General features: G+C 45.2%; 1 protein-coding gene across 1 annotated transcript; it reads right to left on the reverse strand.

The window, feature by feature from the left end:
* Positions 1-2376: 2376 nt before the first annotated feature.
* LOC140429259 (proteinase-activated receptor 2-like) lies at positions 2377-27003 on the reverse strand. The gene is made up of 2 exons (XM_072516036.1): positions 26840-27003; positions 2377-4057 (listed from the first exon to the last, which is right to left on the reverse strand). Exons 1-2 carry the CDS (start codon positions 26892-26894, stop codon positions 2976-2978), a joined length of 1137 nt encoding a protein of 378 aa, XP_072372137.1. The 5' UTR covers positions 26895-27003; the 3' UTR covers positions 2377-2975.

The following is a 27003-nucleotide window of genomic DNA, read 5'->3' on the forward strand; positions in this document are numbered from 1 at the left end:
AGGCGTTGGTGCGGATCCCTGCTCTGTCCAAGCCGCCCGGTCACTAGAATGCCCCGCAAACAACTCCCGAAACAGCTCCGGGATAGTGGCGGAGGTGCCCGAAGACAGCAGTTGAGACAGAGGCTCTTCCAAACTATAACCCGCTAAGAAGCCAAGAAGCAGGGGGTTTTCGCTGCCCCCCTCCCCTGAGAAATTGAACAAGTCTGCAGTGGTAAATTGCACTGGGCGGAACAGGCCCCCTAGGGTCCCATCTGACCCAGAACGTTGGAATAACAGGGACAGTAGCAACACGGATAGGAAATTGGTGGAGTGACAGCAAACAGGTGTGGTGAATGGTTTTTAACCAGACTGGAGGAAGATTGAGGGAGCTCCCCAGGGATCAGTATTGGGAGTCCTGATCTTCCCGAGACCTATTAATGACATTGACCTTTGCTTACAGGGCACAATTACAAAGTTTGCAGATGATAAAAACTGTGGACAATGAGTTGGATCGTTTAGCATTTCCAGACCAAAAGATATAGGTTGGTGAAATGAGCAATCGGCAGATGAAATTTCATGCAGAGAAGTGTGAAGTGATCCATTTCCATAGGAATAACAGGCAACATAAAATACAAAGGGTATAATTCTACAATCAACAATGGCTTCCATGGTCATCGGTCATCATTAGACTTTTCATTCCAGATTTTGTGTGAATTCTGCAGCAGTGGGATTTGAACGCAGACCATTACGTGGGTCTCTGGATTACTAGTTTAGTGACAATAATACTGCGCCAAAGCCTCTTATTTTTATATGTTTTAAAAATTCAACACAATTGAGGGGATGATAGTCCCTGGTGAGGCACGGTCACTACAACAAAGCGGCAAAGTAAAAACCAAAACCAAAATGTCATTACTGGGAGGGTGATGCAGTCCCTGGCATGCCCACTGCTCATGGAAGGCCTGGTGTGGCCTGGTGGACATTAGCACCACATCAAGACATGTGTACAATTCATTGCAAGTGGCAGGACAGACTGAGAGAGTGCTTAAAACATGTTGGACTTTAGCAAGAAGGGCACAAGAGGAGAAAAACAAGAAAGCCATGTTAAAGTTACACATAAAACACTGGCTTATTCTCACCCAGTGTATTCGTGTCCAGCTCTGGGCACCATAGGATGGATCATGAGGTATTAGAGAGGCTGCAGAAAAGACAAATGTGAATGGTCCCAGGAAATTAACGTAAGAGTTGGAGGTTGGGACTGTTCGCCTTGAAGGTTGTGAGGATAGGAGACATTTAAAATCATAAGGGGTTCTGAACAGAGTAGTTCAGGAGAAAGGGTTCCCACTTGTGAAAGGATTGAGAACCAGAGGGTGTGGATTTAAGGCAATTGGAAAAGGCAGCAATGACACAATGAGGGAAAACTGTCGCACATCAGGTAGTTAGGATCAGGAATCCATTGCAAGAGTGGTGGAGGCAGCGTCAACTGAGGCTAAAGGGAATTATCTTAAAAAGGAAACTTTGCAGGCTTGCAGAGAAAAGACTGGGGCGTGGCACTAGGTTCCTTCAGAGAGGGACAGCAGAGACATGGCCTTCCACACCAAAACCATTTTGTTAGGGGAAGATATGTTGAAGCAGCTGAAGATAGTTCGGCCGAGGCACCATCCTGAAGGAACTCCTGCAGCAATGTCTTCTTTGTGGAAAATATGGCAGCCTATTTGATAACAGCAAGCTCCTATCCAGCCATGTGATAATCAGATTACTGTTTTGTGTTATGATAGATAAATATTAGCCAGGACACAGACATCTCCCCTGCTTTCTTAGAAAATAGTGACACAAGACCTATTGCATCCCCAAGGTGGCAGGGGCCTGGTTTATCTGAAAAAAGTGGCACCACCAAAAAAATGCAACCCTAGTTCAACACAGCCCAGGATTGTCAGCCTTGATTTTGCGCTCAAGTCCTGGAGTGGAATTGAACCCACAACCTTCTGACTCAGAAGCAACAACGCTACCCATAGATCCCCAGCCAGTGTGGCAGCATTAATTCACGATACACTCGCCACTTATCACCACTATAATTCCAGGTAGAATCTGCATATTTGAAAAGTGCGGTAGGCTCAGCATCTAAAAAAAAAAAAAGGGGAGAACGGGTTGACGTTTCAGCGAGAATCTTCCTCAGAATTCTACACTTATACAGTGAAGGGGAAAGCTATTGAGAAAGGATGAGTCAAGGTGAAGGTGAAAACCAGTGGGTCACCATTATGCCCTGTAATTTTGCAATTTGTTTTGGATTTAGACCAGACTATGGAGAGAGGTCTCAGCTAGCAATAAGAAGTCTGCAGGCAGGCTATTGGTGACCAAGTGTATTTTTTTTTTTTTTTTTTTTTAAATAAAAAGATCACATTTCACAATTTAAAAAACAATATTTATTCAAAATAAATGCATCATTCACAGTTTTGAGAACAGCTGAAGATTTCAAAACATGTTACTGTACAATTTTGTTAATATTCTTAACACAGCTATTAAAAAATCCCATGTCCCCTTCCCTCATTTTACAGCTATCTTTTTTTATTCAAACAGGTTATAGATAAAAGGTCAACAGTCACTGTACCAATTGTGAACAATGCATTCGTTCACTCTTTTAAAAAGTCACAGTACAAGCTTTTGGCAGTTAAAGGGAAGACAAAAAATATGTTGGTGTTCTAGTCAAACATGAAATATTTTTAAAATCCAGGATGATTCAAGAAATATGTCAATGTGTAGGATCATTCTTAAAATATTTACACACTATATACACACACTTGCAATTAAAATAGGGAAGATTGCTTTGATCCGTATAAGCAAATGGCAGTCAGAAATGGTTTGTAATTCAGCAATTTTTGTAATTCATAGAAAACGACTAATGAGATAATACTTGGCTAAAATGGCCAAATTAATTCGCAGATTTATTGTACAAAACTGAGCAACTGAAGGTTTATAATTGAATGGTCAAAAACGATGCTTCATACTTTATTCAGCAGTGTGCTTGTTGCGGTAGTAACTTTACTGGCAGAAGAATACGAACCAGATCCTTTGGAAAGTTTCTTAGAGGCAAAGGAAGCCTGGATACTTCTAACTGCCCTGACACTACGACACCGCAAAGTATTTTTAATATGGTCTCGGAAATCTTTGGAAACAAAGTAATAGACAAAGGGATCAATGCAACTATTTATGCCAGACAGACAAAGACTTACAATATAGAACACATAAACATTGCTGTTCCTTTCATATTTTATAAGCGAATAATGAACAATAAGCATAACATTGCTCGGAGTGAAGCAAACTAAATACATCGCAAGAACAGTAACGATCAACTCAATCGCTCTCCTGCGGCTTTTCCCAATGCTATCTTCATTGGTAGAAGCTGTCAATGTTTTGATCATCAACACATATGCAGTTAATGTCAGCAATGCTGGAAAAAAGTACACACCAATAGCCAAAGAGAGAAAGTAATCAAACATGCTGGAGACCAACTGCTCTTCAGGCATAACATCATGACAGGTTGTTATATTAAGGTTAGTAATGTTTGCAGTTTGCTGAATATTTAAGTACAATGGCATAGTGCCCAAAGCAAATATTATCCAAATGAAAATAGATACAGCATAGGCAATAGAAGTCTTTCTTCTTGATTGAGATATTGGATCAACAACAACCCAATATCGTTGAACACTGATGCAAGTCATGAATAGGATTGAACAGTACATGTTTCCATAGAAAAACACCACCAGCACCTTGCACAGTCCTTCGCCATAAATCCAATTGTTGCCATTGAGATGATAGGAAATTTTCAAAGGTAACCAAATGATGAACAGGAGATCTGCCAAAGCCAAATTGGCCATGTAAATAGCTGCCGGATGTTTCATTTTAGTTCGCCAGACAAACACCCACAGTGCCATAGCATTTGCAGGCAAGCCAACGATGAACACAATAATGTAAACCAAAGGCAAGAAGACTGTAGTCAATCCACTCGTTAGTACAGATGCAGCAACATCATCAACCTCAATTCCATGGTTGCTGTAGTTACCAAGAAAGCTTCGTCCTTTTCCTGGAAAGAAAGAGAGCTCATTTATAATTCCATAATAAATATGTTATTCCAAGTGGTATTTGTCACTCAAATGAAATGAAGATGTTTCAATTGTAGAAAAGTGCATGAAATCTACCCAAATTATGTTACAAAATAAAGTGGGGAAAAAACTAGATTATTAGTAGTTGTTACTAATAAAGCAGTCAACACACATGCAAATTTCATGTCACAGCCATTAAATTACAAACAAAGCAAACATTTTTTTTAAAAATTTGAGACAAAGTACTGATGATACTCAATGCACAAGTGAGGTAGTTTTAAGCGATTTATAGAAATCTGGGGTTGAATTCTCCGTCCCGCCACATTTCAGGTTCACCCTGCTGGTGGGATGCTCCGTTACGCCAGGCGGTCAATGGGGCTTCCCATTGTAGGGCAGCTCCACGCCGTCGGGAAACCCCCAGGCTGCCGGCAAAACGGAGCATCCCGCTGGCAGAGAATCCAGCCCAAGTGAGTTCAATTTAGTGTGTCTGTGTAACAAGGGTTAAAACGTCTAGTTAGATTCCTGTTAAACAAAGGCCTTTGCATGTATGGGGATTTGTTTGTTTTCAAAATGTCTGCATGGTGCTTGGCGAGTTGACATTGTGATTGTGAAAAGCAAACAAGTACGAAAAAAGATCGATCTGTTGCTTAGCAACCACAGGTCACCTAAAACTTAGAAAGAGCGTTTGAGTTTAGTTTTAACTGGATCCAAGACAGTAGAGGCTACCAGCTTTCATAGCTCTGCAAGAAGCAGAAGCAGGACAATGGAGTAATAGGAAGAAAGCAAGTCCCATTGACGAATGTGATATAAAATAGTTAGTTTAAATATATTAGTTACAGTAATGTAGATGTAGGCCGGTCTAATTCATGTTAGTTCACAGACAAAGGATTTCATAGAGCATGGCAAGGAAGGGGGAGGGGTGTCTAGTGTATGAGGAGAAAAGGATGCTGGGTAACAAGAGGCCAGGGGAAGGAATGAGAAGTGAGCCAATTAGGATGTATGGCCAGGTCAGGAGGGGTATAGGATGACCTATGGGAATCGTGTATGTGAAACTTGATGCCATTTGAATGTATTTGTAGAGATTTCTTTGTTTCCAACAGCACTCGATTCTGAAGACCTAGGAGACTGCTTGTGTTCTGGGTTTTTGTGAAACGAGTCAGACTTGCAAGTCGAATAAAAATAACTAATGCTATGCCTACAAATCCATCTCGAGTTTTATTGAGGCCAGACTGAGGGGTAAAGAATTTAATGTTTTGTCATTTGGTGCCGGAAACGCGGGATTTCTCAAGACGGTTCTGACCAACCGCGAAATCAGAATTAGACTGATTTTGGACAAGGAAAGTGGAAAAGGGCCCACAATGTATAGCTGGAAAATGACCGAGCATTGATTTTTCCCCTCTTCTTATGGTCTAATTAGTCTGGTCACTCGCGGTGCGTACGGAAAGATCGTCTCGACGAAATCAAAGGTCAGTCTGGGGATTAGAAATTTAACTGATAGGATTTCATAAATTGATGATTCAGTTTTGGGTTAGTTTTGGAATTAATGGGACATCAAAATGATGGTATAATTCCACGTGTGAGTGTTTTTGGAGAACTGATGGGACCTCAGGATGAGGGTTTAGTTCAATGAGTGTTTTTAAATCTATAGTTGATTAAGCTAAAATTGTATCCTTGGACTGTAGTGGCGAAAAAACGCAGTCTTGAGGACTAGTTGAGATTATGGGGAATTGCTTGGATAACACGAATGATCCAGGCACACCATTGCAAATATTATGTGATATTTATCCAGATAAAGCGAGAGATTTTTGGAAAATGTCAGCAACCTTAAGGAACAAATTGGGTGATGAATGGCCACTAGGGGGCACTAAAGACCTGGACATCATTAAGAAAATTCAGGGAAAAAGAGCCAAAGTATGAAAGCAAAAGAATTAATTGGATTATGGAGACAATATTGTCAAGAGGAAAGAGATAAGATCATGTTATCAAGTTGGCAAGAAAATGCCCTTAAAATGGGAATTCCAATTAGTGAAGGGGGAAACCAGAAAACTCTGGAGATCTTGAAAAAGGAGAGTGAATTCAAAAAACGCGCAAGTAAAGAGAGGGTGGACTAGAGTAAAAAAAAAAAGGGCCACGTAGTTCAATGGCTGGCCTTGCATTGACAGAGGATGAAGATTTAGAAAATTGGACCAGGTCGGCTAGTGTTCCGACTGCACCAGTAGCATTGTCTGCACTAATTCCGGAACCACCAGAGTATCATAATTTATATCCAGTCACTGCTGCCCAGATTCAAAAATCATGCCAGCCTCTCCAGCCCCTTTGGTTGATAGCTTGGGTCCTATTTTACCATCTTCACTGTCTGTTAGAGAAGGGGAGCTCTGTTCCACAAGCCCAGTTAGCTCTAGGATCCGATCTCGGACAATGAGAGAGGGGCCTGACCCTATCCAGAAACAATCACGCATACCACCTAGATCCCTTCAGACCGATATGGTAGGACAGAAAAGTACGAGAACAAAGAAAGAGGATGGGGATGGTTCTGAGGAGCTGGAGCTCCCCCTAGTGACAGGGAAGGACGTCAAAATCTTGGAAGAACCAGAGGAATCAGCTAGAGCGCCCCCTAGTGAGACTCTGAGACAGTTGCCGATTAGGAAAATACCAAACCCTGACACTGTGACGGCGGTGGCCCAGCCCACGATAGACATTTAATTCCCATGGAGACCCAGTGAGATGATGGCTATTATGGCTGCAATCCCAGACAGGAAGAAATCTCCTGCTGCTTTCGTGGATTATCTGAGAACTACCATCTCAGTTTATCAAGCTGATTCTAGGGACCTCTGGGCCCTAGTCCAACAGGTATTAACCCCAGCAGAGTATCGCAATCATCTCAATCACTTGAATTATGCTAGCCACGCCTAACTCCAGCAAGCCCATGCTTTGGACGATGATAGACAGGCACAAATTCTGAATGCGTTGAATGTTACATTTCAAAAGCCCATAAACATTTCTGCTATCTTAGACCTCAAACCTAAAAAGACTGAAGAGCCAGAGGAATTTCTGGAACGTTTTAATGAAATCTACCATGGGCAGTCAGGCGACTTGCCATACCAAAATGGTCAGAATTCCCCTCAATATTGTGCGATGTTAATGCATTGCCTACCACCTTCCGTGGCTACTGCCGTGAAATGTAATAACATGAATTGGACAGAGAACAACCCTTCTCAAATGGCCAGGGCAGTCAGATTTTAATGGAAGGAGGGTGTAGTCCAGGAAGGAGGCTCAGTTACAAAGATTAAGACTGAGTATGTAATGAAAAAGGATGATCTGCGACCCCAACCTATTGTGACCTTGGGTGGGTGGATCAACATGGGGTAGGATATCAAACCCACCCAAATGGACCCTCAGCTCCTCTTTATGGCCCACCGAGTGCACCAACAGCTTTACAACTGCCGCCCTCTCTGAGGGGCCATTGGTCTACTGGGAAAAGAGGACGGGACAGATATAGAGGGAGCAATGCATGTTTTAATTGCGGCCGTGCAGATCACTGGCAACAGGAATGCCCCTTTAAAAGACGGGCAGCAGAAGGAGACTACCCGACCCAAAGGAGGGGGTACCCACCAAGGGGAGGACAGACGAGGTAAACTGACTTCTCCCAGGCAAACCCTTTCCCAACAGGATTGACTAGCTAATTTAGTCATAAGGACTCTCCAAGCGGACAGGGAACCTATTATTTCTCTGCAGATAGGAGATCAACATTACCCATTTGTAATCGACACAGGAGCAGCCAGGTCTTCGGTGCAATCAGAACTTCGACTACCACTATCCGACCACACGCAGCATTTGTCGGGGTTCCAAGGACAGGTGTGTGAGTACCCTATTTCTGAACCTGTGACAGTCACTTACAAGAATAAGTCTGTGGATCATCAGTTTGTAGTGACTACTGGATTGGACTGTAACTTGTTGGCCCGAGATTTACTGTGTATCTTCCAGCTACAGCTGGAGTGCGGAGACAAAGGGGTAACCATAAGACCTAGGAGTGGAAGTAAGGCCATTCGGCCCATCGAGTCCACTCCACCATTCAATCATGGCTGATTTCAACTCCAATTACCCGCTCTCTCTCCATAGCCCTTAATTCCTTGAGAAATCAAGAATATATCAACTTCTGTCTTAAAGACACTCAACGTCCCGGCCTCCACCACCCTCTGTGGCAATGAATTCCACAGACCCACCACTCTCTGGCTGAAGAAATTTCTCCTCATCTCTGTTCTAAAGTGACTCCCATTTATTCTAAGGCTGTGCCCCCGGGTCCTAGTCTCCCCTCCTAATGGAAACAACTTCCCGACATCCACCCTATCTAAGCCATTCATTATCTTGTAAGTTTCTATTAGATCTCCCCTCAACCTCCTAAACTCCAATGAATATAATCCCAGGATCCTCAGACGTTCATCGTATGTTTGGCCTACCATTCCTGGGATCATCCGTGTGAATCTCCGCTGGACCCGCTCCAGTGCCAGTATGTCCTTCCTGAGGTGTGGGGCCCAAAATTGCTCACAGTATTCTAAATGGGGCCTAACTAATGATTTATAAAGCTTCAGAAGTACATCCCTGCTTTTATATTCCAAGCCTCTTGAGATGAATGACAACATTGCATTTGCTTTCTTAATTACGGACTCAACCTGCAAGTTTACCTTTAGCGAATCCTGGACTAGGACTCCCAAGTCCCTTTGCACTTCAGCATTATGAATTTTGTCACCGTTTAGAAAATAGTCCATGCCTCTATTTGTTTTTCCAAAGTGCAAGACCTCGCACTTGCCCACGTTGAATTTCATCAGCCATTTCTTGGACCACTCTCCTAAACTGTCTAAATCTTTCTGCAGCCTCCCCACCTCCTCCATACTACCTGCCCCTCCACCTATCTTTGTATCATCGGCAAACTTAGCCAGAATGCCCCCAGTCCCGTCATCTAGATCGTTAATATATAAAGAGAACAGCTGTGGCCCAAACACTGAATCCTGCGGGACACCACTCGTCACCGGTTGCCATTCCGAAAAAGAACCTTTTATCCCAACTCTCTGCCTTCTGCCTGACAGCCAATCGTCAATCCATGTTAGTACCTTGCCTCGAATACCATGGGCCCTTATTTTACTCAGCAGTCTCCCGTGAGGCACCTTATCAAAAGCCTTTTGGAAGTCAAGATAGATAACATCCATTGGCTCTCCTTGGTCTAACCTATTTGTTATCTCTTCAAAGATCTCTAACAGGTTTATCAGGCACGACCTCCCCTTACTAAATCCATGCTGACTTGTCCTAATCCGACCCTGCACTTCCAAGAATTTGGAAATTCTTACTGTAATTCTTACAGTAATGGCCCACTGAAGGATAGGCAAGGGAATCTATGTGTGGAGCCAGAGGAAATGGGCGAGGTACTAAAATGAATACTTTGCATCACGGGTAAGGCAGATGAACTTAGAGCTTGGATTAGTACTTGGAACTATGATGTTGTTGCCATTACAGAGACCTGGTTGAGGGAAGGGCAGGATTGGCAGCTAAACGTTCCAGGATTTAGATGTTTCAGGCGGGATAGAGGGGGATGTAAAAGGGGAGGCGGAGTTGCGCTACTGGTTCGGGAGAACATCACAGCTGTACTGCGAGAGGACACCTCAGAGGGCAGTGAGGCTATATGGGTAGAGATCAGGAATAAGAAGGGTGCAGTCACAATGTTGGGGGTTTACTACAGGCCTCCCAATAGCCAGCGGGAGATAGAGGAGCAGATAGGTAGACAGATTTTGGAAAAGAGTAAAAACAACAGGGTTGTGGTGATGGGAGACTTCAACTTCCCCAATATTGACTGGGACTCACTTCGTGCCAGGGGCTTAGACGGGGCGGAGTTTGTAAGGAGCATCCAGGAGGGCTTCTTAAAACAATATGTAGACAGTCCAACTAGGGAAGGGGCGGTACTGGACCTGGTATTGGAGAATGAGCCCGGCCAGGTGGTAGATGTTTCAGTAGGGGAGCATTTTGGTAACAGTGACCACAATTCAGTAAGTTTTAAAGTACTGGTGGACAAGGATAAGAGTGGTCCTAGGATGAATGTGCTAAATTGGGGGAAGGCTAATTATAACAATATTAGGCGGGAACTGAAGAACATAGATTGGGGTCGGATGTTTGAGGGCAAATCAACATCTGACATGTGGGAGGCTTTCAAGTGGCAGTTGAAAGGAATTCAGGACCGGCATGTTCCTGTGAGGAAGAAGGATAAATACGGCAATTTTCGGGAACCATGGATGACGAGAGATATTGTAGGCCTCGTCAAAAAGAAAAAGGAGGCATTTGTCAGGGCTAAAAGGCTGGGAACAGACGAAGCCTGCGTGGAATATAAGGAAAGTAGTAAGGAACTTAAGCAAGGAGTCAGGAGGGCTAGAAGGGGTCACGAAACATCATTGGCAAATAGGGTTAAGGAAAATCCCAAGGCTTTTTACACGTACATAAAAAGCAAGAGGGTAGCCAGGGAAAGGGTTGGCCCACTGAAGGATAGGCAAGGGAATCTATGTGTGGAGCCAGAGGAAATGGGCGAGGTACTAAATGAATACTTTGCATCAGTATTCACCAAAGAGAAGAAATTGGTAGATGTTGAGTCTGGAGAAGGGTGTGTAGATAGCCTGGGTCACATTGAGATCCAAAAAGACGAGGTGTTGGGTGTCTTAAAAAATATTAAGGTAGATAAGTCCCCAGGGCCTGATGGAATCTACCCCAGAATACTGAAGGAGGCAGGAGAGGAAATTGCTGAGGCCTTGACAGAAATCTTTGGATCCTCGCTGCCTTCAGGGGATGTCCCGGAGGACTGGAGAATAGCCAATGTTGTTCCTCTGTTTAAGAAGGGTAGCAAGGATAATCTGGGGAACTACAGGCCAGTGAGCCTTACTTCAGCGGTAGGGAAACTACTGGAGAGAATTCTTCGAGACAGTATCTACTCCCATTTGGAAGCAAATGGACGTATTAGTGAGAGGCAGCACAGTTTTGTGAAGGGGAGGTCGTGTCTCACTAACTTGATAGAGTTTTTCAAGGAGGTCACTAAGATGATTGATGCAGGTAGGGCAGTGGATGTTGTCTATATGGACTTCAGTAAGGCCTTTGACAAGGTCCCTCATGGTAGACTAGTACAAAAGGTGAAGTCACACGGGATCAGGGGTGAGCTGGCAAGGTGGATACAGAACTGGCTAGGCCATAGAAGGCAGAGAGTAGCAATGGAAGGATGCTTTTCTCATTGGAGGGCTGTGACCAGTGGTGTTCCACAGGGATCAATGCTGGGACCTTTGCAGTATATATAAATGATTTGGAGGAAAATGTAACTGGTCTGATTAGTAAGTTTGCAGACAACCAAAGGTTGGTGGAATTGCGGATAGCGATGAGGACTGTCGGAGGATACAGCAGGATTTAGATTGTTTGGAGACTTGGGCAGAGAGATGGCAGATGGCGTTTAATCCGGACAAATGTGAGGTAATGCATTTTGGAAGGTCTAATGCAGGCAGGGAATATACAGTGAATGGTAGAACCCGCAAGAGTATTGAAAGTCAAAGAGATCTAGGAGTACAGGTACACAGGTCATTGAAAGGGGCAACACAGGTGGAGGAGGTAGTCAAGAAGGCATACGGCATGCTTGCCTTCATTGGCCGGGGCATTGAGTATAAGAATTGGCAAGTCATGTTGCAGCTGTATAGAACCTTAGTTAGGCCACACTTGGAGTATAGTGTTCAATTCTGGTCGCCACACTACCAGAAGGATGTGGAGGCTTTAAAGAGGGTGCAGAAGAGATTTACCAGAATGTTGCCTGGTATGGAGGGCATTAGCTATGAGGAGCGGTTGAATAAACTCGGTTTGTTCTCACTGGAACGAAGGAGGTTGAGGGGAGACCTGATAGAGGTATACAAAATTATGAGGGGCATAGACAGAGTGGATAGTCAGAGGCTTTTCCCCAGGGTAGAGGGGTCAATTACTAGGGGGCATAGGTTTAAGGTGAGAGGGGCGAGGTTTAGAGTAGATGTACGAGGCAAGTTTTTTTACGCAGAGGGTAGTAGGTGCCTGGAACTCACTGCCAGAGGTGGTGGTGGAAGCAGGGACGATAGTGACATTTAAGGGGCATCTTGACAAATACATGAATAGGATGGGAATAGAGGGATACGGACCCAGGAAGTGTAGAAGATTGTAGTTTAGTCGGGCAGCATGGTCGGCACGGGCTTGGAGGGGCGAAGGGCCTGTTACTGTGCTGCACATTTCTTTGTTCTTTGTTTTGTTGAAATCTCATCCTTAACAATGGATTCTAGAATCTTGCCAACAACCGAGGTTAGGCTAATTGGCCTATAATTTTCCATCTTTTTCCTTGTTCCCTTCTTGAACAGGGGGGTTACAACAGCTATTTTCCAATCCTCTGGGACTTTCCCGGACTCCAGTGACTTTTGAAAGATCGTAACTAACGCCTCCACTATTTCTTCAGCTATCTCCTTTAGAACTCTAGGATGTAGCCCATCTGGGCCCGGGTATTTATCAATTTTTAGACCTCTTAGTTTCTCTAGCACTTTCTCCTTTGAGATGGCTACCATATTCAACTCTGCCCCGACTCTCTGGAATTGTTGGGATATTACTCATGTCTTCTGCTGTGAAGACTGACGCAAAGTACTTATTCAGTTCCTCAGCTATTTCCTTGTCTCCCATCACAAAATTACCAGCGTCATTTTGGAGCGGCCCAATGTCAACTTTTGCCTCCCGTTTGTTTTTAATGTATTTAAAGAAACTTTTACTGTCATTCCTAATGTTACTGGCTAGCCTACCTTCAAATTTGATCCTCTCTTTCCTTATTTCTCTCTTTGTTATCCTCGGTTTGTTTTTGTAGTCTGCCCAATCTTCTGACTTCCCACTACTCTTTGCCACATTATAGGCTCTCTCTTTTACTTTGATGCATTCCCTAACTTCCTTTGTCAGCCATGGCTGCCTAATCCCCCCTCTGATAACCTTTCTTTTCTTTGGGATGAACCTCTGTACTGTGTCCTCAATTACTCCCAGAAACTCCTGCCATTGCTGTTCTACTGTCTTTCCCACTAGGCTCTGCTCCCAGTTGATTTTCGTCAGTTCCTCCCTCATGCCCCTGTAGTTACCTTTATTTAACTGTAACACCTTTACATCTGATTCTACCTTCTTTCTTTCAAATTGGAGATTGAATTCGACCATATTATGATCACTGCCTCCTAAGTGCTCCCTTACTTTAAGATCTTTAACGGTTCAATCATGGAGGATGAGACAACAGTGCTATATTTCTATCACTCCCTAGTGGTGGACGTTAGACATTGAACATTCACTGCATCACGTTACCCTGGCCGATGACAGAACCGGACAAAACAGGGAGTTGGAGGACAAATACCGGCCGTTAATTGGGACCGAATGGCCAGTCAAGGTTACAGCCAGTCATGGGAAAAGAAGGTACAGCCGATTTTGTTACAATACCACCACATTTATGGCCACAGTCAGCTTCGGTAAGCCCTCATATTACACGTCAGGTCCACGACCAGTACCATGCCAAGGATCTGGGGCCTATGGCAAGGAGGGCAGTGGATCATTCAGATCCAACAGAGTACGCACTTCAAGGCACGCCAGACGGCACTTCCATAAAATATTTTGAGGTCCCTGAAATGATTAACACTCGACTTCAGCATCACCGGGGACGTGATATTTTGGAATGTCAATCCACAGGTCTGGGCGAAATACCCATCACAAGTGGGAAAGACAAATGTTACACCTATTAAGGCAACGAATAAGGACCATGTAAAGCTGCCTTCCATTCGGCAATACCCCCTGAAACCCCAAGCTGCCCCGTCTATAGACAAATTAATCCGAGAGCTGTTGCAACAGGGTATTTTGGTCCCTTGCCAATCAGAATGCAACACCCCCATACTTGCTGTGCCTAAACCAGCCAAACCAGACCAGTACCGATTAGTACAGGATTTACATTCAATCAATGCCATCGCGCAGCCGTTACATGCTCTCGTCCCTAATCCTGCCCTCATACTGGCTCAAATTCCAGCTCAAGCCCGGGTCTTCGCCATAATTGAGATTTTACTCTCACCACCGAGGCACTCGAAGCCTTCCGTTGCCTGAAGCAGGTCTTGTTACAAGCACCGGCCCTCGGTAGGCCCTTGTACGCCCGAGCGTTCCAGATATACTGTGCTGTTCTGGAAGGATGTTCAACAGCGGTACTCACCCAGCAACATGGGGACAAGCACCGGCCCGCCCGTAGCATATTACTCTTCCAAACTTGATCCAGTGGTCTTGGGCCACCCTGTTTGCACCCAGATCTTGGCAGCGATATACAATAGTTTGCAGGCTGCTGCCAATATAACTCTCCAACAGGATATTACGGTATATAGCTCCCACTCGGTAATCGCACTATTGGGGCAACTGCAGACTCAGCATCTTACCGCAGCTCGTCAGAATAGGTACGAGATATACCTTTTGAACAATCCACGTCTGACATTTAAATACTGTATCACTGTCAATCCAGCCTGTTTTCTTAGCGGTCCCCCTGTCCATGAAGACACACCTGGCCACGACTGTTTAACCTTGATTCAGGAAACTACCACAATAAGGGACGATCTGAGTGATATTCCGTTCGAACAACCTGACATGATTATGTATGTTGATGGCAGTGCATTAATAAGCCCCATTGGCCGGACTGTCCGGTTACGCAATCATAGATCAGGATGGTCTGATCCTAGAAGCGGACGCTTTTCAGACCCCTTATTCAGCCCAACAAGCCAACGTTTTGCCCTTACCCGTGCATGTATACTTGGGGTAGATCGACGGGTAAATATTTACCCTGACTCCCGATACGCCATCGGGGTAGTTCATGACTTCGGACAGCTCTGGAAGAATAGGGGATTCCTTACCTCGGCCGGCACGGAAATATCCCACCAGGGTTTAGTTAATGACCTACTACAGGCCCTCCTTATGCCCGCGCAGATTTCCATCATTAAATGCGCTGCCCATACAAACGGTAAGACCCCAGTTGATGTTGGTAATGAACAAGCAGATTGTGCAGCGTGGACAGCCGCGCAAATTCAGCAAGTGATGGTGCCTAAAATGTTAAGTCAGACTAAACGATCTACTATAAATATGTCTGCTTCTGACAAGTCAATGCCAACCATCCAAGACGTCATAAGGTTACAGGAGGACGCTCCTGAGAGTGATAAACAAATGTGAAACGGTTAGGTTGCAACCCCATTGCCCAGTGGTCCCCTTGAGATGCTCCAAATGGATTACATGGAGTTAGAAAGGTGTCAATGTTATAAATATGTTTTGGTCATTGTGGAAGTGTTCAGCAGATGGGTTGAGGCGTATCCGACTATCGATAATAAAGCTGCTGCTGTGGTTAAAGTTCTGATGTGGAAATCATTCCCCTGTACGGTATACCAGCTCAGTTAAGTTCTGATAACAGGCCTCATTTTATTGGACAGATTAACAAGGAGTTCTGCTCCCAGTTGGGCATACGCCAGCAGTTACACTGGCCAGTGCGTTTGTTACAACACCACCTACGTTCCATTGAACGCCGACCTCCAGCTCCTTTGTGGCTGGGCGAATGTCTCTCCTATCACTGTTGGGAGTCGGGCTTTCCGCATCGCTAGGCGGCCCGAATGGGCGTTCCAAAGCTAGATAAACTGGGCTACTGGGGGATCCCTACGCAACCGATATACTGATTGTGATGCTAGCCTGTAAACGGAGCTAGGATACTACTTTTTTTTTTTTTTTTTTTTAAATGGCACAGCGACCAATGTTTTGTTACCCCCATTCCCCCGCCAAATTGCTATTGGGTCTCTAGTCCCTACCACAAAACCCTGCCCCTCGGCGTGGATACTGCATAATCAGTTAGCACGCCGGGCAGTCTCAGCTGAATTCTGCGAGAACTGGAAAAAACCTCAGGTTCTCGCACCCAACCGAGGCCACTCAGCCGGGTGGGGAATTCTGAGCGTCTTGACACTGGGAGGTGTGGGGGGTTCCTTGGCGGTCAGCAATAGGAATTCTTTTATTTGTGGCCTTACCATCCTGGGAAAGGAAACCTTGGGAGCCCTCGGGGCAATAACCAAGGAATTGTCTCAGTTGTTTGCAATGCAGACCCGGTATCCGCTTGACTATCTTCTGGCCCGTGAGGGTGGAGTATGCGCCATAGTGCAGGGCAAGTGTATCATGGGAGTTCAAGACCTAACCGCTAACATCACTAAATTTATGGATCGCATACGGGATCACCTGGACGGAATGCAGGATCCTGGCTCTTGGGGTAACTGGGGATTTGGAGGTTGGAAGGACTGGTTGATAAATATGGCCATGTATTTAGCAGTGGCACTCGGCTGCATTTTTGTGGGCCTGGCCATCCTTAAATGTGTGAAGGGTAGAATGCAGGGTGCACTGGAACAGATAGACGCCCCTAGAATCTTGGCTGTTAGGATTCACGAGGGTGCAGCGGATGAGGGGGGGGGGCTACAACAGGAATTGGAAATGCAGCGACAAATCTTTTTAGATGAGGGGCCGCAGCTACGGATTGAATAGCTAGGTTATCATGAAATGATAAAAGGAGGGAATGACAAATGTGATATAAAATAGTTAGTTTTAATATATTAGTTACAGTAATGTAGATGTAGGCCGGTCTAATTCATGTTAGTTCACAGACAAAGGATTTCAGAGAGCATGGCAAGGAAGGGGGGAGGGGTGTCTAGTGTATGAGGAGAAAAGGATGCTGGGTAACAAGAGGTCAGGGGAAGGAATGAGAAGTGAGCCAATTAGGATGTATGGCCAGGTCAGGAGGGGTATAGGATGACCTATGGAAATTGTGTATGTGAAACTTGATGCCATTTGAATGTATTTGTAGAGATTTCTTTGTTTCCAACAGCACTCGATTCTGAAGACCTAGGAGGCTGCTTGTGTTCCGGGTTTTTGTGAAACGAGTCAGACTTGCAAGTCGAATAAAAATAACTAATGATATGCCTACAAATCCATCTCGAGTTTTATTGAGGCCAGACTGACGGATAAAGAATTTAATGTTTTGTCACCATAAACTAAACAACAGCTAGTTCAGGAAACCAGAGACTGGTCCATAGGAACACGGAATTCAGAAAGACAAAATAAACTGGGATTTGAGCACGGTACTGTTCATTGGCATTCAAGTGAAAGATGGAGAAAATGCTCAGTTAAGAGATGGCTGTGGTAACCAGATTTAAAGTGAGGAACTAGACAGAAAGTAAATCAAAAAGTTTGGTGACATCTTAATACAGCCTGTGAAGCAGTAGTGTTTTACTGGCATGGGTGGGTACCCGAGAGATTGCAGAGAAGCTTGAATGCACGTGGCAATTCAAGACAGAGATATACTAAAGGAGAATTATAATAATAATTGTAAATACTGGAAGTGGATCCTTGCTGAAAACAGCAGAGATAAAGCATTGTTTGAAAGAAGATTCAAAGGCATGTCTTTGAGAGTAGACTTTGGAAATACTTGTGTGGAAACCAAGGTCCTGAATTATGTAATAAACATCTGGAGGCTTGGAAGAGAAATTCAGAAGTTCAATTAGGTGGCATCTGCCCCATGGTTTGGGATGAGTCTGATCACATTTGGTTTACATGGACTGCAAGAACAATATAGCTCAACTTATAACCTGTGTTATCATAACATTTGCATACATTTATATGAAGTGGGAGTGGGATAGTATTGTATTATAGTCAAAACATCTCAAATTTAATAATTGTTTGTTGTTGTTAAAAGGTATTCCAGTGACTCTGTTCACCAGGTTTTCCAAAAACAAGTAAAAGTTTGGCTCAAAAAATCCTATGTTCTATTCTGGGACCTTGCTGTCCAGTTGTATCAACTAGGATCGTAACACTTTTTTGTACATAGAACCACAGAGTCTCTGCAGTATAGAAGGCCATTCTGTCCACCAGGTCTGCTCCGACCTTCCGAAAGAGCACCCTACCTAGGCCCATTCCCCCGCCCTATCCCTGTAAAACCACCTAACCTGCACATCTTTGGACTACATTTATTGGTAACACAGCAAGATGAAAAGCAAAGCATGCAAGTGTTTTGATCACTGCTGTGCCTGGCTATCTTGATTGCCTGCTAAACTGGTAGAAAACTAACTTCAACCTAACTTGGTTTCAACTAACTTGATAGGGGACTGGGATCCTGAGAGAAGGTCCCGCAGGGATAGATGCACAGCCAAGATTAGAAGGGACATCAAGTGAGTCAGGAAGACATAGATGTCTAGACCAGTTAAGTTACAAGGGAGTTTGGCAAGATTGGATGGTATTTATTTTAATGCAAGCAGTCTAACGAACAAGGCAGATGAATTGAGGGCACAACTTAAAACATGGAGATGTGATGGAATTGCTGTCACTGAAACATGGTTGCGAGAGTGGCAGGATTGGCAGCTCAATATTCCAGGATACAGGGTCTTCAGGCGAGATAGGGAAGTAGAGGGGTTGTCGCAATTCTGATCATGAATCGATTACAGCAGTAAGGAGGGACAACAACTTAGAAGGCTCTCCAACTGAAGCCATATGGGTAGGACTTAAAAACCAAAAAGAAGCAATCACATTGTTGGGAGTGTTCTATAGGCCTCCTAACAGTCCGAGAGAAATAGAAGAGTACATATGTAGGCAAATATCACAGAAGTGCAAAAGTAATAGGGTAGTGATAGTGGGGGATTTCAACTTCCCCAACATTAACTGGGGTAGTCAAAGTGTGAAAAGTTTAGAGGGACGTCTCCGGACCTTTAGGGGCCAAGCCCTCACCTTGAGGGGTTAGGCCCGCGCCGGAGTGGTTTGCGCTCCGCCGGCTGGCGGGAAAGACCTTTGGCGCCACGCCAGCCAGGGCCGAAAGGTCTTCACCGGGCGACGCATGCGCGGGAGCGTCAGCGGCTGCTGACGTCATCCCCGTGCATGCGCAGGGGAGGGGGTCTCTTCCGCGTCTGCCATAGTGAAGACCATGGCGAAGGCGGAAGAAAAAGAGTGTCCCCACGGCACAGGCCCGCCCGCAGATCGGTGGGCCCCGATCGCGGGCCAGGCCACCGTGGGGGCACCCCCCGGGGCCTGATCGCCCCAAGCCCCCCCAGGACCCTGGAGCCTTCCCGTGCCGCCTTGTCCCGCCGTTCAAAAGGTGGTTTAATCCACGCTGGCGGGACAGGCATTCCAGCAGCAGGACTTCGGCCCATCGCGGGCCGGAGAATCAGTGGGGGTGGGCCCGTCGACCGACGCGGCACGATTCCCGCCCCGCCGAATCTCTGGTGGCGGAGACTTCGGGACACGGGCGGGGGCGGGATTCACGCCAGCCCTCGGCGATTCTCCGACCCGGCGTGGGGTCGGAGAATCCCGCCCCAGGTTGACAAAGTGGCCAGTAAGGCATTCAGGGTCTGGGCTTTTACAAAGGCAGAGTAAAGCAATGAAGGTGTGGTAAACCTTTAGAAATAATTGGTTTAACCCAAATTGGAATATTGTGTCCAATTCTGGGCACTACACTTCAGGAGGGATGTGAACACATTATGCAGGTAGCTGAAAGCTTCATTAGAATTGTTCCAATGATAAAGGGACTTCAATTACAGGATTGGAGTTTTTGGTCTTAAAAGGAGTGGAGAGGAGATTTGATGGAGACATTCAAAATGTACGAATCAACTCCAGCCTCCCGGATTGCCTTGATCCACTACAGTTCGCCAATAGCTGCAACAGGTCCAGGGCAGACGCCATTTCCATGGCCCTGCACTCTACCCTGGAACACCTAGATAACAAAGACACCTATGTCAGACTCCCATTTATCGACTACAGCTCAGCCGTCAACACCATCATTCCTACAAAACTCATCTCCAAACTCCGTGGCCTTGGCCTCTGCGACTGGATCCTGAACTTTCTAACCCACAAGCCACAATCAGTAAAGATAGGGTACAACACCTCCTCCACGATCATCCTCAACACCGGTGCCCCACAATGCTGTGTCCTCAGCCCCCTACTATACTCCTTACACACCTATGACTGTGGCGCCAAATTCCCCTTCAACTCGATTTGCAAATTTGCTGATGACACCACCGTAGTGGTAGACGAGACAGAGTACAGGAAGGAGGTAGAGAATCTGGTGAACTGGTGCAACGACAATAATCTCTCCCTCAATGTCAACAAAATGAAGGAGATTACCATCGACTTTAGGAAGCATAGTGGAGAACATGCCCCGGTCTACATCAATGGGAACGAAGTAGAAAGGGTTGAGAGATTCAAGGTTTTAGGTGTACAGATCACCAACAGCCTGTCCTGGTCCCCCCCATGCCGACACTGTAGTGAAGAAAGCCCACCAACAGGGCACCACGGTGGCGCAGTGGTTAGCATTGCAGCCTCACGGTGCCGAGATCCCAGGTTCGATCCCAGCTCTGGGTCACTGTCCGTGTGGAGTTTGCACATTCTCCCAGTGTTTGCGTGGGTTTCGCCCGTACAACCCAAAGATGTGCAGGTAGGTGGATTGGCCACACTAAATTGCCCCTTAATTGGAAAAAATGAATTGGGTACACTAAATTTTTTTTAAAAATTTTTAAAGTCCACCAACGACTTCTCAGAAGACTAAGGAAATTTGGCATGTCAGCTGCGACCCTCACCAACTTCTACAGATGCACCATAGAAAGCATTCTTTCTGGTTGTATCACAGCTTGGTATGGAGCCTGCTCTGCCCAACACCGCAGGAAACTACAAAAGATTGTGAATGTAGCCCAGTCCATCACGCAAACCAGCCTCCCATCCATTGACTCTATCTATAATTCCCACTGCCTCAGAAAGGCAGCCAGCATAATTAAGGACCCCACGCACCCCGGACATACTCTCTTCCACCTTCTTCTGTCAGGAAAAAGATACCAAAGTTTGAAGTCACGTACCAACCGACTCAAGGACAGCTTCTTCCCTACTGCTATCAGACTTTTGAATGGACCTACCTCGTATTAAGTTGATTACACCTCGCTATAACTGTGACATTATATTCTGCAGTCTCTCCTTCCTCCCCTATGTACTGAGGAGGAAGGAGCAGCGCTCCGAAAGCTAGTGACATCGAAACAAACCTGTTGGACTTTAACCTGGTGTTGTAAGACTTCGTACTGTGCTCACCCCAGTCCAACGCCAGCATCTCCACATCCCCTATGTACGGTATGCATTGTTTGTACAGCATACAAGAAACAATGCTTTTCACTGTATACTAATATATGTGACAATACTAAATCAAACCAAATCAAATCAAAAGGATGGATACGGGAACTTTAGGGAGCCTTGGATAACGAGGGATATTGTGAACCTCGGCAAAAAGTAAAAGGAAGCTTTTGTACGGTCTAGAAGGGTGGGAATAGTCGAAACCCTCGAGGAGTACAAAGAAAGTAGGAAGGTACTTAAGCTGGAAATTAGGAGGGGTCATGAAGTCCTTGGCAAGTAGGATTTAAGGTAAATCCCAAAGCTTTTTATTCATATGTAAAAAGCAAGAGTGTGGCCAGGGACAGGATTGCACCACTTAAGGACAGTGTGTCTGAGGCAGCGGGATCTATGTGTTGAGCCAGATGAAATGGGTAAGGTACGAAAGGAAAGGACTTTGTGGAAGATGATTCTTGAATAGGGTGTGTGGACAGTCTGGGTCATGTTGACCTCAAAAAGGGGGTGGTATTGGGTGTTTTAAAAGACATTAAGGTAGATAAATCTCCTGGGCCTGATGAGATTTACCCCGGAATACCGAGGGAAGCAGGAGAGGAAACTGCTGGGGCGTTGACTGACAGGTGAGGTCCCAGAGGACTGGAGATAAGCTAACATGGTACCGCTGTTTAACAAAGATAATATGAATAATCCAGGAAAGAATAGGCCGGTGAGCCTCACATCGGTAGTAGGTAAATTATTGGAGTGAATGCTCAGGGACAGGATTTACACCCATTTGGAAACAAATGGACTCATTAGTGATAGACAGCATGGTTTGTGAAGGGGAGGTCGTGCCTCACTGACTTGATCAAGTTTTTTGAGGAGGTGACAAAGATGATTGATGAGAGGAGAACAGTGGATGTTGTATACATGGTCTTCAGTAAAGCCTTTGACAAGGTGTCTCATGGCAGACTGGTACAAAAGGTGAAGTCACACGGGATCAGAGGTGAGGTAGCAAGATGGTTACAGAACTGGCTCGGTCACAGAAGGTAGCAGTAGAAGGGTGTTTTTCTGAATGGAAGATTGTGACTAGTGGTGTTCCACAGGGATCTGTGCTGGGGCCTCGTTGTTTACAGTATACATAAACGACTTGGGAGGAAAATGTAGCTGGTCTGATTAGTAAGTTCGCAGATGACAGCAAGGTTGGTGGAGTGGCAGATGGTGTTGCAGATTGCCAGAGAATACAGCTGGACATAGATAGGTTGGAGGCTTGGGCAGAGAAATGGCAATTGAAGTTTAATCCGGACAAATGTGAGGTAATGCATTTTGGTAGGTCTAACAGAGGGGAAATATACAGTCAATGGCAAAACTCTTAGGAATATGGAAAGTCAGATATCTGGGCGTATAGGTCAACAGATCTTTGAAAGTGACAACACACGTGGACAAGGTAGTCAAGAACAAGATAGGCAAGAAAGTATACGGAATGCTTGCCTTCATTGGACAGGGATTGAGTATAAAAACTGGCAAATCATGTTACAGTTGTATAGAACCTCGGTACTGCTGCACTTGGAATATTGCGCGCAATAATAATCTTTATTATTGTCACAGGTAGGCTTGCATTAACATTGCAATGAAGCTTGAAGTTACTGTGAAAATCCTTTAATCTGTTCAGGTGCACACGAGGGAGAATTCAGAATGTCCAATTCACCTAACAAGCACATCTTTCAGGACTTGTGAAGTGAACTGGAGCACCCAGAGAAAACCCACGCAGACATGGGGAGAACGTGCAGCGTGCAGACTCCGCAAAGTGACCCAAGCGGGAATCGAATCTGGGACCCTGACCCTGTGAAGCAACAGTGCTAACTATTGTGCTACCGTGCCGCAATTCTGAGCGGTACACAACCAGAAGGATGTGAAGGCTTGAGAGGGTGCAGAGGATGTTTACCAGGATATTGACTGGTCTGGGTGCTAGCTGTGCGGAGAAGCCGAATAGATTCGGACTGTTTTCATCAGAATGACGGAGGCTGAGGGGCGACCTGATAGAGGTCTACAAGATTATGAGAGGCATGGATAGAGTGGATGTGTAAAGTTTAGAGGAGATGTACAGGGCAGGTTTTTTGTTTTTTTTACACAGTGGGTGGTGAGTACCTGGAACACATTGCCAGGCGAGGTTCTGAAAGCAGATACATTAACAGCGTTCAAAAGGATCTCGACAAATCATAGAATTTACAGTGCAGAAGGAGGCCATTCAGCCCATTGAGTCTGCACCGGCCCTTACAAAGAGCACCCTACTGAAGCGCACGTATCTGGCCAATCCACCTAACCTGCACATCGTTGGACTGTGGGAGGAAACCGGAGCACCCGGAGGAAACCCACGCAGACATGGGGAGAATGTGCAGACTCCACACAGACCGTGACCCAGCCGGGAATCAAACCTGGGACCCTGGAGCTGTGAAGCAACTGTGCTAACCACTATGCTACCATGCTGCCCTTACATGGATAGGATGAGTATAGAGGGATATGGCACTAAGAAGTGCTGAGGGATTGGACCAAGCGCGATCATGACCGGTACAGGTTTGGAGAGCTGAAGGGCCCATTCCTATGCTGTATTATTGTTTGTTCAGAATAGGTTTTAAACCCAACCCATCCCCCACCCAGAGAAGAAAATACCAAGCTGGTATTTAAGAGGGAGGGAACAAGAGGCACCCACACCACTGCTACACATAGCAAAGACTTAGAATGCAATGAAATCAAATAAATCCCTTACTCTTATAGTTAGCTATTTGAGCTTGAATTCTAATCGAGCTTGAATTCTAATCATGTAACAATGTCCCCTCTAGGTTAAGCATAAAAACCTTGTGACTAACTAGGCTTGTTGTAATTATAAACCTTACCCCGGAAGGATCAGTAATCAACCACACCCTTCTACAGTGTCATGATAGTTACAACAACACACCTTCCCAGATATACAGCTACAGTTCAGTATAGGCGAGGACAATATATACACCCGCCCTACATTGCTTTCAACTTTAAAATACCAATTGGGTGCACATTTTATTGCAATTACACATTCTCAATAATATTTATTGTCACAAGTAGGCTTACATTAACACTGCAATGAAGTTACTGTGAAAAGCCCCTAGTCGCCACATTCCAGGACCTGTTCGTGTATACAGAGGGAGAATTCAGAATGTCCAATTCACCAAACAAGCACATCTTTTGGGACTTGTGGCAGGAAACCTGAACACCCAGAGGAAACCCACGCAGACACGGAGAACACGGAGACTCCACACAGACAGTGACCCAAGCTGGGAATCGAACCTGGAGCTGTGAAGCAACAGCGTTAACCACTGTGCTACTGTGACATTAAGGAATGAAAAAAATGCAAATGACATCTTGTTTCAGACCTCAATAGGTAATTTCGAAACAAAAAGCTCTTATTATAATGGTGAAGTATGTTCAAACACTTTAAAAAAATGTTCACCCTCGTCACATCAGTCACAAAGTCTAATGACTCAATAAGTACATGAGGTACATGTTGCTTTTAAAATTCATTTACAGGATGTGGGGGCCACTGGCTAGTCCAGCATTTATTGCCCATCCCTGGTTGCCCTTCACAAGGTGGTGGTGAGCTGCCTTCTTGAACCGTTGCAGCCTATGTGGTGTAGGTATATCCACTGTGCTGTGAGGGAGGGAATGCTCGGATTTTGATCCAGCAACAGTGAAGGAACGGCAATATATTTCCAAGTCAGGATGGTGTGTGGAGAGGGAAACCTCCAGGTGGTGGTGTTCCCAGGTATCTGCTGCCCTGTCCTTCTAGATGGTTGTGGTCATGTGTTTAGAAGGTGCTAAAGTCACACTTGTGGCTTCCCCATAACTGACCTTTAGCAAATCTTAACTGGAGCTCTTGATACTTCTACAGAAATATGACTCCCTTTCCACCTTTCACCTAACTGTTTCCAACCATACATCAAATAAAAGGAAACTGCTTTGTGATTTAAGACAGTCATGTTGGAAGCTAAAATCACACTATATCAGAGGTAAGACCTTCTGCTCTACACAGTCCTATGGAATTAAACTACAATAATTAACTAATGCAGGAGGGCAACATTATTTCAAATTACATTACATGTTAACTCCCCAAATGGAGTTTACTCTATTCAGCCAAACTAGTGCACACCATTGTATTGTTGAACAACATTATAACCTAATAACGTTTTAGTGACAGATAACTGAATGTCAGTAGTACAAACAATGGCAGATGGTGCCAAAATTTGTAAATCAAGTTATTTTGATTGATGCTGTCACACCTGCTAATTTCTCCAGCATTTTCTCTCCTCGCCGTCGCAATAATAAAAAAGTGTATTTTCTCTTTAGTCCCAGTACAGTGCTGGATAGACTGGGGACAAAACGAGAAATGGAAGTTTCTCCCAATCTAATTGTATTATATCCTGATAATGTTTCAGAGATTAACCGAATCGTCAGTGGCGCAAACGATGGCGAGCACCAACAGTGTAAAAATCATCATAGAATTTACAGTGCAGAAGGAGGCCATTCGGCCCATCGAGTCTGCACCGGCTCTTGGAAAGAGCACCTTACCAAAGGTCAACATCTCCACCCCATCCCCATAACCCAGTAACCCCACCCAACACTAAGGGCAATTTTGGACACTAAGGGCAATTTAGCATGGCCAATCCACCTAACCTGCACATCTTTGGACTGTGGGAGGAAACCGGAGCACCTGGAGGAAACCCACACACACACACACACGAGGAGGATGTGCAGACTCCGCACAGACAGTGACCCAAGCCGGAATCGAACCTGGGACCCTGGAGCTGTGAAGCAATTGTGCTATCCACAATGCTACCGTGCTGCCCCAGTGATCTCTGAACCAGTGAACAAGTGAGCGTTATGATCCAAGATTAGATAGTTCACTGTCTCCCCTACCGCAAGGCAGAATGTTTAGACTGCAGCAACATGGCATTCAAAAAGGTTTACAATTTCACTTCAACTTGTAACTAGAACAGTTTTCCTTCCGATCATTAATCCAACCTTAAACTAATTTACAACCTGGGAATCACTAACTCGCCATTACAGGTTTTATTCGAATACAATTTACACCAAAAAGTTTCAAAATGCACAACAAAACCCCGACATGTTCACTGTCTCTCCTCGCCTTCACAACAATAAAAGTGTCTTTTCCCTTTAGTCCCAGTACAATGCTGGATAGACTGGGGACAAATGGAAGCTGCGCCCAATCCAATTGTTCAGTTGCGATTAGCGAAATCAGGCCAGTCCCGGCTCAGACATTGACTCTGGAACAACACTAACTTTTTCCTTGGACGGAACAGGGAATTAAAATCTTTCTGTTTTAAAATGAATGTTTGAATGAAATACAAAAAATGTGCATTGATCTCAGACTTGTGCCACCTTCATCACTCAGGCGACGGAACCTGAACGAATGGGTGTCCAGTGAAACCTCGGAGCCCCCCGGCTCCCTCCAGTCACTGAGAGCGGAGCAATTTCACAGTGAAAGCGAGCCGGGCTTTCCAGCGCCCCCTCCCCCAGCAGCAGCAGCACCTCCCCCTCCACAGCCTTACCTGCACTGCAAACTGGCAGGGCCAGCAGACACGCTGCCAATATTACTGTAAACATCCTCCCAATGCTTCCTCACTTGGATCAATTCCCAGAACACAAACTCCAGGACAACAGGAACAAACTCTGTCTGCATTTCCCTCCCCGCCCTATATGTCATCTGCTAATT

The sequence above is a fragment of the Scyliorhinus torazame genome, chromosome 9 (genome assembly GCF_047496885.1).
Source record: "Scyliorhinus torazame isolate Kashiwa2021f chromosome 9, sScyTor2.1, whole genome shotgun sequence".
NCBI lineage: Eukaryota > Metazoa > Chordata > Chondrichthyes > Carcharhiniformes > Scyliorhinidae > Scyliorhinus > Scyliorhinus torazame.